This window comes from Dendronephthya gigantea, unplaced genomic scaffold (assembly GCF_004324835.1).
Source record: "Dendronephthya gigantea isolate DGI-Jeju-01 unplaced genomic scaffold, DenGig_1.0 000032F, whole genome shotgun sequence".
Taxonomy (NCBI): domain Eukaryota; kingdom Metazoa; phylum Cnidaria; class Anthozoa; order Malacalcyonacea; family Nephtheidae; genus Dendronephthya; species Dendronephthya gigantea.
In genome coordinates, this window is record NW_021163042.1 from 27,284 (window position 1) to 40,341 (window position 13,058).

The 13,058-nt window shown below is 37.4% G+C and overlaps 1 protein-coding gene across 1 annotated transcript; it reads right to left on the reverse strand.

Moving 5' to 3' along the window:
• Positions 1–10,576: 10,576 nt before the first annotated feature.
• Positions 10,577–12,822, reverse strand: LOC114524960. Its single transcript, XM_028546217.1, has 3 exons — positions 12,510–12,822; positions 10,847–11,665; positions 10,577–10,650 (listed from the first exon to the last, which is right to left on the reverse strand). The coding sequence occupies exons 1-3, from the start codon at positions 12,820–12,822 to the stop codon at positions 10,577–10,579; spliced, it is 1,206 nt and encodes a 401-aa protein (XP_028402018.1).
• Between the last annotated feature and the right edge of the window lie 236 nt (positions 12,823–13,058).

The following is a 13,058-nucleotide window of genomic DNA, read 5'->3' on the forward strand; positions in this document are numbered from 1 at the left end:
TATTATTCAACAGCTCTCGATCAAAAATAGACTTTAATTCCAAGTTTTCTGCACTTTAGAAGTAGCTTAACGTCTGTCAAGAGCAGGCCTTATTAAAGCACTTATATTGCATATACGTCAGATACTATACGTCGATGTTATTGAATTATCTTCACGTTCGTTTTTTTTCATGTCCCGCGATCATAGGCCCATTTCTCCCACGATTTTTGGTTCAAAATGTTTCTTAGACTTCCTAGCTTGAATAAGATTAGCGGGAATTTAAAATATTTTTCTATACACGTCAAACTCTTAAGCGATAAGTAGCAGTTAAATATTTGATTATACATACAGTAAGCTCCCTCCTGTTCCAAAAACTTGTAAGACGAGCAACAGTCCTCCGACAAATGCCATTATTTTTGCTATGTCTTTCCTTTAAATTCGATGTACAAACTTATAGTATATGCGCCACACAGTTAGGTTCGCAAGTGGTGATATCGACTGTCCGCTTTGCCAATTTAAGGACTTCCCACGTTATAAGCCAGTATTTTGTCAGTCCTGTGCATTCCCGAGGTGATTGGCTAATTAATCAACAGAATTCTACCAAGGGGCCGTCCTGCGCTTCTGCTGAGCGAGTGTTAAGTCAGTGAATAGCAATGATCGAATGCTCATGCCAATAATCAAGTTATTTAAGTTTTGGAACAGTACACCTTCGTGTGAACTGCATATTTCTTTTAACGCCACGACGCAACTGCGTTTAATTCTACCTATCGGCATGGTAATTAAACTCCACTGTTTGTGAAAATTCCAAAGGTATCATGTGGTTAGGCCAATCTCGCTTGTTAAAGTAACTTCGATACATCCTTGTTTTACCGGATTGTTTTTTTACCTCTCATTTTAATAGTGCCTGATTAATCGTAGTTAAGATCTTATGTGATAATCCTCATTAGTTATGATTCAGGGACAGATGGTGGAAAGCTATATCGATTATCGAACCCTATAAACGATTTATATTGATAATTCAACACCTAAATGGAAAAAGGGTACTCCAATGGGAGCGTAGAGACGACGTGACCGCCATCTTTGGAACCTATAATTTCTTTTATAAAAATGATGTATTTAATTTGTACCGTCATGGCCGTCATGATGGAGAATTACGAGTGTAACTTTAAACAATGTCAATCAAATCCGTCATCGGCCATGCATGACTGTATGTACAAACGTAGTGTTGTTTTCGACGGAATAGTAAAAAACAGACCGTTGAAAGAAAATAGATAAGACAATTAAAAGGCCGTTTCTTTCGAGTGCTCAAGAGCGCAAAATTTTTTCTTCTTCTTCGGCGCCACGTACAAGATGGAGGTTCATCGCCATTTTATACCCAAACTTCCCTCATAAAGAATGGTCGGTCACCAGTGATCTTGGAAGCTAACCTTTACATGATTATAAAAGAAACGACCATTCTACGATAGTCATCGAAACCTCCATTCCACAACAGTCATCGAAACCTTTTTCCATGGCTTGAGCCGCTATATCACTTGGTAGCCCGAATTCATATCTTTGCCTGCTACCTATTTTCTCTATTTAACGGCGTCGTTAATTTAATGTTTAAAGTCGCCAGCTCATGTTTGGTTTTTCGGTAAAATGTTAATAATAATATATTTTGTTATCAGATGTTTCATACGCGGCTAAACGCGGTTTACGGTCGGGTTTTTTCTCGCTTTTGTTCTTTCTGTGCAGCCTGGATTCTAATCGACTGGGCGGTTAACAAGTCCGCGGGTTGTTTTGTACGCAAAATCCAGAAAAACTACGCTTTATACTGCGAAGAAAGCGGTAGATGTATTACGAATAATAAAGAGTAAATACTTAGAAACATACAAGATTGATTAATAGTGAGACTGTGAGAGCAGAAAAAAAAAGACTGATATAATTAATCTCTTTTATAACCTGTTCAGGAAATATACTTCCTCTTCCTCGATTTTCAACAAATCTAATGCATTTGCCTATGGGTATAACACAGTCACAGAATGCTACGTCGATGATACAAAATTATTTTTAGAATAAATGAACTGGTTCTTCATTTGTATATATATGCTGGACAGTTTTCTTCAAATTGCCTGTTGTGAAATCCATCCATCATATATGTCAACTCCAGTGCAATAAAGGGAAATTATTTTTTTGATAATTTTTTTATTAATTCCGAGGTTGGTTTATAACACCTATCTATAGCTAATTAACAATCTTATCTTTTTTTTTTAATAAGTGCGCCCAATTTTTAGATGATATAAAGATGCAATGATATATATATTTTTTTATCTTATCTTTTTTTTTTAATAAGTGCGTCCAATTTTTAGATGATATAAAGATGCGATGATATATATATTTTTTTATCTTATCTTTTTTTTTTAATAAGTGCGCCCAATTTTTAGATGATATAAAGATGCGATGATATATTTTTTTTATTTACAAAGTGTGGGCTAGGAGCCTATCAGAAACCATATGGCTTTTATTTTAGGCCCCTAGATTACTGAACTAAAATAGTTACTGCATGATTAATATAATGTCAGTTTGAATGTTATTTTTTTATATTAAAAAGATACAAAATATATAAAAATAGTAAGGATTATGATGATATAGACATGTTGATATTAATCAAAGTGTGAGAAGTGGAGCGTAATATCGAAGAGCAGAATATTGCGTCGGTTCGAACTAAAATATGATAAGCAGACAAACTATAGTAACCTATCACATGAAATTAATACGAGTATACTTGATAATTGACATAAATGAGATATACTTATTAAACTAAGAACTAGCATGCAATATAACAACTAAATCGATTTTAGTGAAAAACACTGCAGGGAACACTTAGCTACAAGTAAGTTTGCTTTATTTTTGCGAAAAGGCATGGCCACAGGGAAAGTTGAAATGTTCTGCCACATCCGCTGAGGAGGCCAATTTGGCGTACCAACAGTCAGAAATCGATCTTAAATGTTGCATAACTTGTAATATCTTACGTACGGGGCCTCTGCCTCCATAAATCATCATTTGAATCTAGAAAAGTTGGGCAAATTTTTAACGGAGTTCGACCATTTTTGCTGAAATCAGTGTTAAGTCAATCAGTGTTCAGTAATCAGTAAATCGGGTAATTGAGTGGTCGTCTAACTCGTTGTTTTTAATTCCTGACCATCATCCGCGTACTTAAGCAGGAAATTAACATAAACCGCGCGGTGACGTTGATAAATAGTGCAGGAAGCCAGGCCCGTTGTATAGACAATGGATAAACAATCACTGTTTTTCATTGCTTAGACAGATGTGTCGTATGATTCGAAGTTGGAACAACCGCGGCCTATATATATAGTTGTAAATATCGTTACTTGGCCTTTAGTCAATTTTTCTACTCGCGGCAATTCAGATTTGGAATAGTACATGATTTAAGTAAATTAGTAAATTAGCTTATACAAGCTAGTTTACTTATCAGTCATGTCACCATGCAAACAAGAATATTAGTACATGATTTATTTTTGGGAATCGTGCGAATGATATTCGCACCGTCAAATGATTTCTCAATACCAACATCATCAAAACAATTTGATAGGCCATTTTTTGCCACATTTTCGCATTTGTCAAACTTCATTTTAAATTACATTTGCCGATATCTCAACCAATATTAAAAGAATGCACAAAAAATTGTCATGTTTATTAGCACTACCTAATCAGTCGATTGGGTAGCAGCAGATGCGTGGCGAACCTAATGAATTTAAATGACTAGGTGTTGGAAATTGCTCATGTAACATTGGTCGGGAAAAGTTTTGAAATGCTAAGCCTTTAAAATCCAGAAGATATTACGTTCTTCAAAATAACTAACAGTGAATACTCTTGTTTCATTATTGCTTGTGATGCGAACCATAGCATTTTTGCATTTGGTCGGGTTCTAGATAGTAGACCTCCGCGCGGCTAGCGCATTTGTGTGTATTTCAATAAAGTATAAACTACATTAAATTGTGTGATCAGCAATCAGACAATCAGACAATTAATTCAATTATGTAGTTTGTTACATCTGATGTATATATATATATATATATATATATATATATATATATATATATATATATATATATATATATATATATATATATATATATATCTGGAATGATAACTTTGATACTTTAAGCGCGCGAAAAATGAAGCCTAACCCCCAGTCTTCCTACGCGGTTTGTACGTCAGTTTCAGTCCCCCAAACATCAAAATCACGCGGTTTGTACGTCAGTCTCAGTCCCTGAATGCAAACCGTTACACGGCCAGTATAAATTTGAATGCAATCACGAAAAAGATAACAAACTGAATCAGACTCAATGCAATGCATTTCGGAGCAAACCACTTTTAAAAAAACACGTATCTAAAATCTACTGCATTGAGAATTTAAGATTGAATTGATCCGATATATTGCGTCGTTTTTTCGTGCAAAAGCGAATAGTACGGAGCACGGAGCTAGAAATCAGTCTCGCTAGCTAATTTCGTTTCACAGGTTGGTAAACTGAGTTTTTAAAAAGTTTTTTAAGTTCGTCGCACCGAAATTCACTCAAAAAGTGAGAAAGTGTTTCATTTAATTGCTTCGATAGTTAATTTAAAGTAATATTTGTTTTGAATATTCACCAGTGAAATTTTCCCACCCAAAAGCGTAAGTTTATACAGAAAGTTTATACCCCGCCCATAAATACAGGATTATTAAAGTTTTATTATAGCCAAAAGTTGTTGTAAAACATCACAAACATTAGATACCTCATTTGTAAGTTAAATAACCTTTTAGTTTCTTTGCCGTACCCGCATCGCAAGCTAATGCGTGTTTTTCTAGCCAATAACAAAGCGATTTGACCACTTCTTATCATGGTTAATTATTGGGGGTGCCATATGCCTTCAGTTTTTGTTCGAGGAAAGCTTTAGCGGTAGCCTGGCACCTCGCCCTCTGCTCTGCGGTCCAGCAAACACGTTTTTAGTCCACTTCTCTGCCACTTTTCTAAGATATCGAATTTTTTCAAAATTTTTTCTAATGAGATCGAATTAGTGCAAAATTGCTTATAGCTAATAAAACTGATTTGTAATGATTTTATATATTTTTGTCATTATTGCAATCATGATTGTGCTTTACATGCATTTAAATTGCCAGGGATATTCTTGAAACAATTACCAACAATATACTTATCATTGAAATATCAAATGATGCTGGAATTGGTCCGTTCTAAAATCAAGAAACCAAAATCAGAAAATTGATGTGATGAAGAGATACTTTTATTATTGTTCAACTGTTATTACTTCTATCAGTGTCAAGATATCATGGAAGATAATAAATTCTCGATGGATCAGGGTTTATACATAGCTGTTTGCTTTATTGCTATTTTTTCACATTTTAAAACAATATAGACTATTTCAGCTTGCATGCAAATCAGTGTGTTGTGACCATGAAATGGCCAAAAAAACTTCAGACCATGTGATTTGAACCATTTAATTTGCACGCAAGCTGAAAAGGTCTACTACGTATACGCCATGAAATGCACTTACATTTTTTGTGGGCGTGGTCGAGGACATAACCTTCTTAGTGGTTTGTTCTACACCTTCACTTGACGAAACAGAAATACTTGATCCTGTTATCGTGGTTTCTGTATCACCAAAGGCCAAGACCAAGCTTACCGGATCACTTTCCTCCATAACCCAAAACGTATGTTTGTTTTTGGCCAGTGTTGCATAAAAAGTGACGTTTTTAGTTGTCGTAATTGTTTTTGGTGGTTGCCAGTAGAAAACTAAGTTCTCTCTATTGGACGTATCCGCGTGAGTCACACTTGATTCAGGTGAGAACTAAATTTAAATTAAGAAATAGAAAACCGCATTTTCCGTGTTTCTATACAGTTATAGAAACACGCGTGGGAGTTTGGGAGAACGAGAAATAATCATGTTTTCTTTTTCTTTTATATAATATAACTCAAAATTTTTTATATTTATATTTACCTCAGATCCTGAAAGTGAGCAGTCCAGATACTTAACATTAGCATTCTCGGTTATGTTTATGAAGCTGCCAATACCGGGTTCGTAAATTCCCAATCTAGCCTGTATGAGAAAACCTTGTATTGGGTTATTTCTATCACCGTCGACAGAAACACGAACCATTCTCATATGCCTGTCCCATTTAGCAGTGAATGTATACGGACTTGGAATTGACTGAGTTTCAGCAAATCGACCCGAACTTGGATTAAAATGTCGCGGCTGCATGTTGACACAAGCGAATGACGGAGCCCCATCTGGATAAGATGAAACACACTTAAAAACAATAACCAGGACGATAGTCTTTATTGGACACATTGTACCAATACCTCCCATTCAACTTTCAACTGTTTGCTGTTCTAGCGAGGAAACAATTTGTATGGACCTTGTATATAAAAAGTCTCAGGTATGACGTAGTTTTATGTTCCGTGTTTGAAGTTGGGCAATGCGCCCAGTTGGGCAGTCAGGAACATCCTTTGATATAATAATAATTATAATACTTATATATATAATAGGTTTAGTTAACTTTGCAGAATAAACTGAATTATGTCAAAGCGAAGATTTTATAAAATTGAAGGTTCATATAGAGGATCGAGTCGAGCCAACCGGTGTAAAATATATATTCGTCAACATACAGCGCATATGGGCGTGTATTCTAGAACAAGCTTATTCGCATGATCATGAGACATGACGCTGTTCCGGCAATGTTTCAAAGACTCTTACTTTTAGTCGAGCTCAAGGTGCGAAACGTCTAAAATATTGTGCTTTAATATTCAATAACTCCATTTATTACAAAACTTTTAACTGTCTTCACACGAAGTGGAAGATAACATCGCTGTTTAAAACTAGTGACTGACAAATCCATCTAATTCAAATTTCAATCTTGCCCACACTTAGTAAAATCCTGTAGAGGGCCGTGCATTCACAATTATCAAAGCCCCTGGAAGAAAATAACGTGCTTTTTCGAATCGGCAGTTTGGTTTCAGAATACGGTTTTCCACTGCATATACTTTAATCTAACATCTTTTGAAGATGAAATGTTATAAAAAATGGAGCAATTAGGAAGTCTTTGTGGAGAAGACTGTGCTGCAAACCACAAAATTTTGATATCGGATATAGGAGTGCCGGGAGATGCCCTTCAGTGGTTTAATTTATATACCTTGTGAACAGGAAACAATGCTGTGGCACTGATTTATTTAATCCAATGTGGAACATTTGCAAGTAAAGTTAACCAACAGCTCAGCCTTCTCCGGCGGATAAAAGTATTTTTATCCTTTAAATCAAGTGTACCTCTTTACCATGGCCTTGTTCACCCTTGAGACATATATTTTGGGGACACAAAAAAAACAATACGCATGGCAACTTTATTTACATGCAAGTGTTACAAAGTACATATATAGCTGCCAAGATCATTCTCGACAATTAAGCTATTATACTCGTCTTTAACAGTTCAATTAAAGAACTGCTAAAGATTATACCATTAGATAACAAAAGATTCGAATTAAGGTACATTAAGGCACACGTGTATATGTGTTTAAATGGGCTTGTTAATTATCATATTCTATAGAAACAAAAGGAATAAAGAAAAAAAATTAAAGCATCAAAAGAAATTGGGGCAGGCGGAGATTTTGCTATTAAGCAGCCGATGATTATAATAGTCGAAATGATATTAAATTTTTCAGCAATATTCAAGTTTTTATACGCAAAGACATTTTTAACTGAATAATCTTTAGCAAATAAATGAGAGTTATTTAAATGTGTCTTGTCATCCGATATAGGAATTTACCATTTTTAATACTACGTAGGTAACCCTAAGGTCCTTTTTGAAAATCATTATAATTATAGTAATGAAAAAGTTTAACTTTTAACACGCTTTAAAAACAATGGACTTCAGATTGCCATTGCAATATCATTGACCGCGTATAATATTAACTTTAGTATATTACGGTTGCTCTCAGCCCACGATATTTGCGTTCTTTAACATCTGATTCTACAAGGTGAAGCACTGGTACACGAGAATTTACGAAGCATTGAAATGTGACAATAACTTGGAGGTCTTCGGTGATCGAGTTGCGGCGCTAGGCTCATTTCATGGTCAGTGCCGCTCTGTTATACCTTAATTTATTATTTGATTATGCACGTATCCAAATAAAACAATTTCAACGTCGTCTTAACATCATGTAGTTTTTCATTAAAAGTTTGATCGATAAATTAATACTGATTCATGCATAAGTGGATTACAAGTTCATCTTGCAATGAAAGTACAGTATTTACTTTGTCTATCTAACCTCTGCGTGAATAGATAAGCTAATGTATTGTGACCGGGATGGAAGCGTAGCTGTAGACAACCCAAACGATGGCTTTGTAGTTGACGCAGCACCAGTGGATACATTTGTCGTTGGAAAGGTAGGATTCGTTTGCCTACGTGACTGAGAGAGAGACATAGCTGTAGAAAATACAAACGCTGGTTTTGTAGTTGGTGCAGTACCAGTGGGTGCATTTGTCGTTGAAAAGGTAGGATTCACTCCATTACGTGACTGAGATGTTAACGCAGCTGTGGAAAACACAAACGAAGGCTTTGTAATTGACGCAGCACTAGTGGTCACATTTGCTGTTGGAAGGTTAGGGTTAGGATTCGTTTCACTACGTGACTTAGATGGAGGCGTAGCTGTAGAAAACAAAAACGCAGGCTTTGTAGCTGACGCAGCACCAGAGGACACATTTGCTGTTGGAAGGTTAGGATACGTTTCGCTACGTGACTGAGATGGAGGCGTAGATTTAGAAAACAAAAATGCAGGCTTTGTTTTTGACGCAGCACCAGTGGTCACATTTGCTGTTGGAAGGTTAGGATACGTTTCACTACGTGACTGAGATTGAAGCGTAGCTGTAGAAAACAAAAGTGAAGTTTTTGTAGCTGACGCGGCGCCAGTGGTCACATTTGCTGTTGGAAGGTTATGATATGTTTCACTACATGACTGAGATGGAGGCGTAGATGTAGAAAACACAAACGCAGGCTTTGTAATTGACGCAGCATCAGTGGACACATTTGCAGTTGGAAAGGTAGGATTCGTTTTTCTACGTGACCGATATAGAAGCGACCGCGTAGCAGCAGACAACCCAAACGAAAGCTTTATAGTTGACGCAGCACGCGTAGATACATTTGTTGTTGGAAAGGTAGGATTCATTCCACGACGTGACTGAGACGTATCTGCAGGAAACACATGCAAAGGCTTTGTAGTTGACGCAACACTCGTGGATACATTTCTCGTTGGAAATGTAGGATTCATTCCAACACGTGACTCAGATGGAGGCGTGGTTGTAGAAAGCACAAACGAAGGCCATGTAATTGACGCAGCACCAGTGGATACATTTGTCGTTGAAAAGGCAGGATTCACTCCATTACGTGACTGAGATGGAAGCGTAGCTTTAGAACACACAGATGAAGCCTTTGCAATTGACGCAGCACTGGTGGATACATTTGTCGCCGGAAAGGTAGGATTCATTCCACGACGTGACTGAGACGTATCTGCAGGAAACACATGCAAAGGCTTTGTAGTTGACGCAACACTCGTGGATACATTTCTCGTTGGAAATGTAGGATTCATTCCAACACGTGACTCAGATGGAGGCGTGGTTGTAGAAAGCACAAACGAAGGCCATGTAATTGACGCAGCACCAGTGGATACATTTGTCGTTGAAAAGGCAGGATTCACTCCATTACGTGACTGAGATGGAAGCGTAGCTTTAGAACACACAGATGAAGCCTTTGCAATTGACGCAGCACTGGTGGATACATTTGTCGCCGGAAAGGTAGGATTCATTCCACGACGTGAGTGAGACGTATCTGCAGGAAACACATGCAAAGGCTTTGTAGTTGACACAACACTCGTGGATACATTTGTCGTTGGAAATGTAGGATTCATTCCAACACGTGACTCAGATGGAGGCGTGGTTGTAGACAACACAAACGAAGGCCATGTAATTGACGCAGCACCAGTGGATACATTTGTCGTTGGAAAGGCAGGATTCACTCCATTACGTGACTGAGATGGAAGCGTAGCTTTAGAACACACAGATGAAGCCTTTGCAGTTGACACAGCACTGGTGGATACATTTGTCGCCGGAAAGGTAGGATTCATTCCTCTACGTGACTGGGATGGAGGCGTAGCACCAGTGGATACATTTGTCGTTGGAGAGCTAATAAGGGACGCAGGTGTTGTTGCCATTTCATATTTCATATGAACAGATGACACACGTGCTTTCGTCTTAAACGTGTGCAATTTCTCCGCAAAAGGGTCCGAGGGTAGTAATTTACAATTTAATTTACTTGTTGGCTTCCATTTAATCGTTACTTCACTTCGGTCAGTCAAATTAAGAACTTCCAAAGAAAGTTTAGCACGGAACAGCGCATGGTTTTCAACCTGAAAAACATCTTCAATGACCAAAACCATTTTATAGCCACAAAACCAAAACTCATCTGACCTGTAGGATTTATCGCTTCCCACCAACATATCCAACTGATCTCCCGGTATATCCCATGTGTAGGCAACACAGGGCAATTTATTATTTAATTTCCTTGTCGCTGGTTGAGGCAACGACCGTTGTCGTGTTGTTCCTGATAGAGCATGATAACTGATTCCTCTTAGGTAATGATCATGGAAATCTGGTAGCATCTTTGCGATAGGATGGTGCTGAACAACATCGTACAGATAATTAAAAGTCATCAATTCAAATCTGACAACAGACAATAATGGTGGAAGCTCGCGACTTTCTGAGAGTTTCTCAATCCCGCGTTTCTCAATCCAGTGCATTAATGCATGAAAAATCGTGTTCTCACTGGCTGCGACGAGTTCATCACTGCCCAGAAGATACCTTAATGAAGCCACATTTAAATGTTCAAAACCTTTTGTCTGCCATTTTTTATCTAAAGGACTAAATTTTTTAGCCAGGAACGACTGTAGGGTGATTACAAGATCGTCGACATCAGAAATCGTATTCTCGACTCGTATAAAGCGCACAATCTTCTCGCAAGTTGCACGTGACACTACAGCAGCTTGCAAACCGTATTCGCACTTCTTCAATACAAACTTTACATCGTATTTATAAGAAAGCCGTAAAACTTTGAGAAGTTCATCAACACTAGCATTATCCAGAGAATGGATCCTATACATTGCTTCTAATAACATTAAATGAGCTTTCTCCTCACTTCTAGGAATTTTCACATGAACTTCTTTGCGTCGAGGCGTATTTCTTTCAGAGAAAAACAAGGACCGAAAGTAAGAACTCTGCACGGCTAACCATGAACTATGAACATAGAATTTATGTTGTTGCGTGATTTGACCTTCACTGGTAATGGAAGAGAAACTCGTTATTTTATTGCTACCACTTGGAATCTCACCGGGATATAACGGTTTTTCACTTTGTTTTGCGTCATTTGGACTGCGATTTAAATAATTATCATCATTTCCAATTTTCCATTCAAGCTGATCCTTCAATTTGCTTCTATTGCTCGAACGCCGCTTCAGTTTCACGTTTTCACTAAGTGTTATCTCATGCTCGTTGGCGACTGCCGTTTCCCTCGCGCTTTTGTCCTCATCAGTTGGGCATGATCCAAAGTGTTGATCACCTAAGTTGTTCAATTCTTTTCCCCGATTACCTTTTAAAAGAAATAAACGTACATAGGACGATTAATCACATGTATATATAAAGCATCCGAATATTTATATAGTTTGATTAATCAATAAATAATGCCCAAGCATTCTTATGGGGATCCCTTTGTTTTCGATTTCTTTGTTTAAAACAGAGATAATAAAGTTATGATACTCATATTTGGTTTATTATTTATTCAGCAATCCATGCAGCGACTCCGTATAGGTGCACATATAACGACAGGAATTCTTTATCTGCTTTATCGAATGGGGCAAAGTTGCTGACTGCGTTATTGGCTGTAAGAGTCAGGTTGCATTCGAAAATTGAACCTTTTGAAATGGATTTTTATGTACTAAATTGAAGGCATGCAATTGAAAGAAATGTTTTAAAGCTCGCGACATCTTCAATTTGTAGCTCTCCACTACTGCATGGTTCTCGTTAACACCGATGGTGATTTTATAAAAGAAGTAAAACAACTTTGTTTCAGAGATGTTGTAAAGCACGGAAAATACATACCCCATGAAACTTACTATAGTTTTTGTAGCTGTACATTTGGAGCTATATAACGCGCAGGGAAAGTAATCATTTTTGGCTCGAAAATAGTTACCCAGTCAGTGTGTAATATAGAAATTATTTGCAGAAACCTAATAGCCATAGGGCCTTTTTTCCATTATTTTACATTTCACAACCAGGGTTGCCAGATAATTGCACTGTTTCAACGCGACCAAAATGGGACGTATATCATGGTAAGTTATGTAGGTTAAACTTAGGCCTACGAGCTTTTTGCAAGACGCCCACGCAAACCCCTGTTGATTACCGCGTGATTAATCTATTATTTTTGTGATACTAACCGTTTGCATACATTGGGAGTATTTTGCAGCCGTGGACTCCAGTTTCATTTTCATCGCTAGTATTGTCGACTTTCCCGCTCTGATTTCCAGGTTCGCGTTGATCCTCACCCGCACTGTTCTGGAAAACTACATCGTTTTCACTACTTTTATTCCCTATCACATTCGATGTGCTTAGTTTGTGTTTCTTGGAAGCGACAACATCAAACACCAGAACTCTGTCATGCAGGTCCGGTTGATTAAACTCTCGTTCGAACAACTTCGACAGTCCCAGGGCTAGTTTAAAACCGTTCGCCTGTTGGAAAGCTGAGGACATTTTTACCACGCCACACGTTACAATATGTTTATTTACCTGACGGCATGTAGCCGAATGCTTGTTAAAAATATACGGCTATAGCCGTTTAAATATCACTTGGTAATATTGATATGATGTGTAAGACATCAACGTGTATAGTAGCACTAAACATTTACACCTTTCGGAAACTCTATTCAGAAACCGTGCTTTGGAAGCTTCGGTAATTGTTTGAATTTTTTCGTCTGTGTATCAGGCTA

Excerpts from the sequence above, each read along its gene's own strand:
- LOC114524960 (XM_028546217.1), bottom strand. The coding sequence starts at position 12,822 with ATGTCCTCAGCTTTCCAACAGGCGAACGGTTTTAAACTAGCCCTGGGA. Across the intron at positions 11,666-12,509 it reads ACTCCCAATGTATGCAAACG|GTAATCGGGGAAAAGAATTG; the intron begins GTTAGTATCACA and ends TTCTTTTAAAAG. Across the intron at positions 10,651-10,846 it reads TGATGAACTCGTCGCAGCCA|AGGAATCAGTTATCATGCTC; the intron begins GTGAGAACACGA and ends TCATTACCTAAG.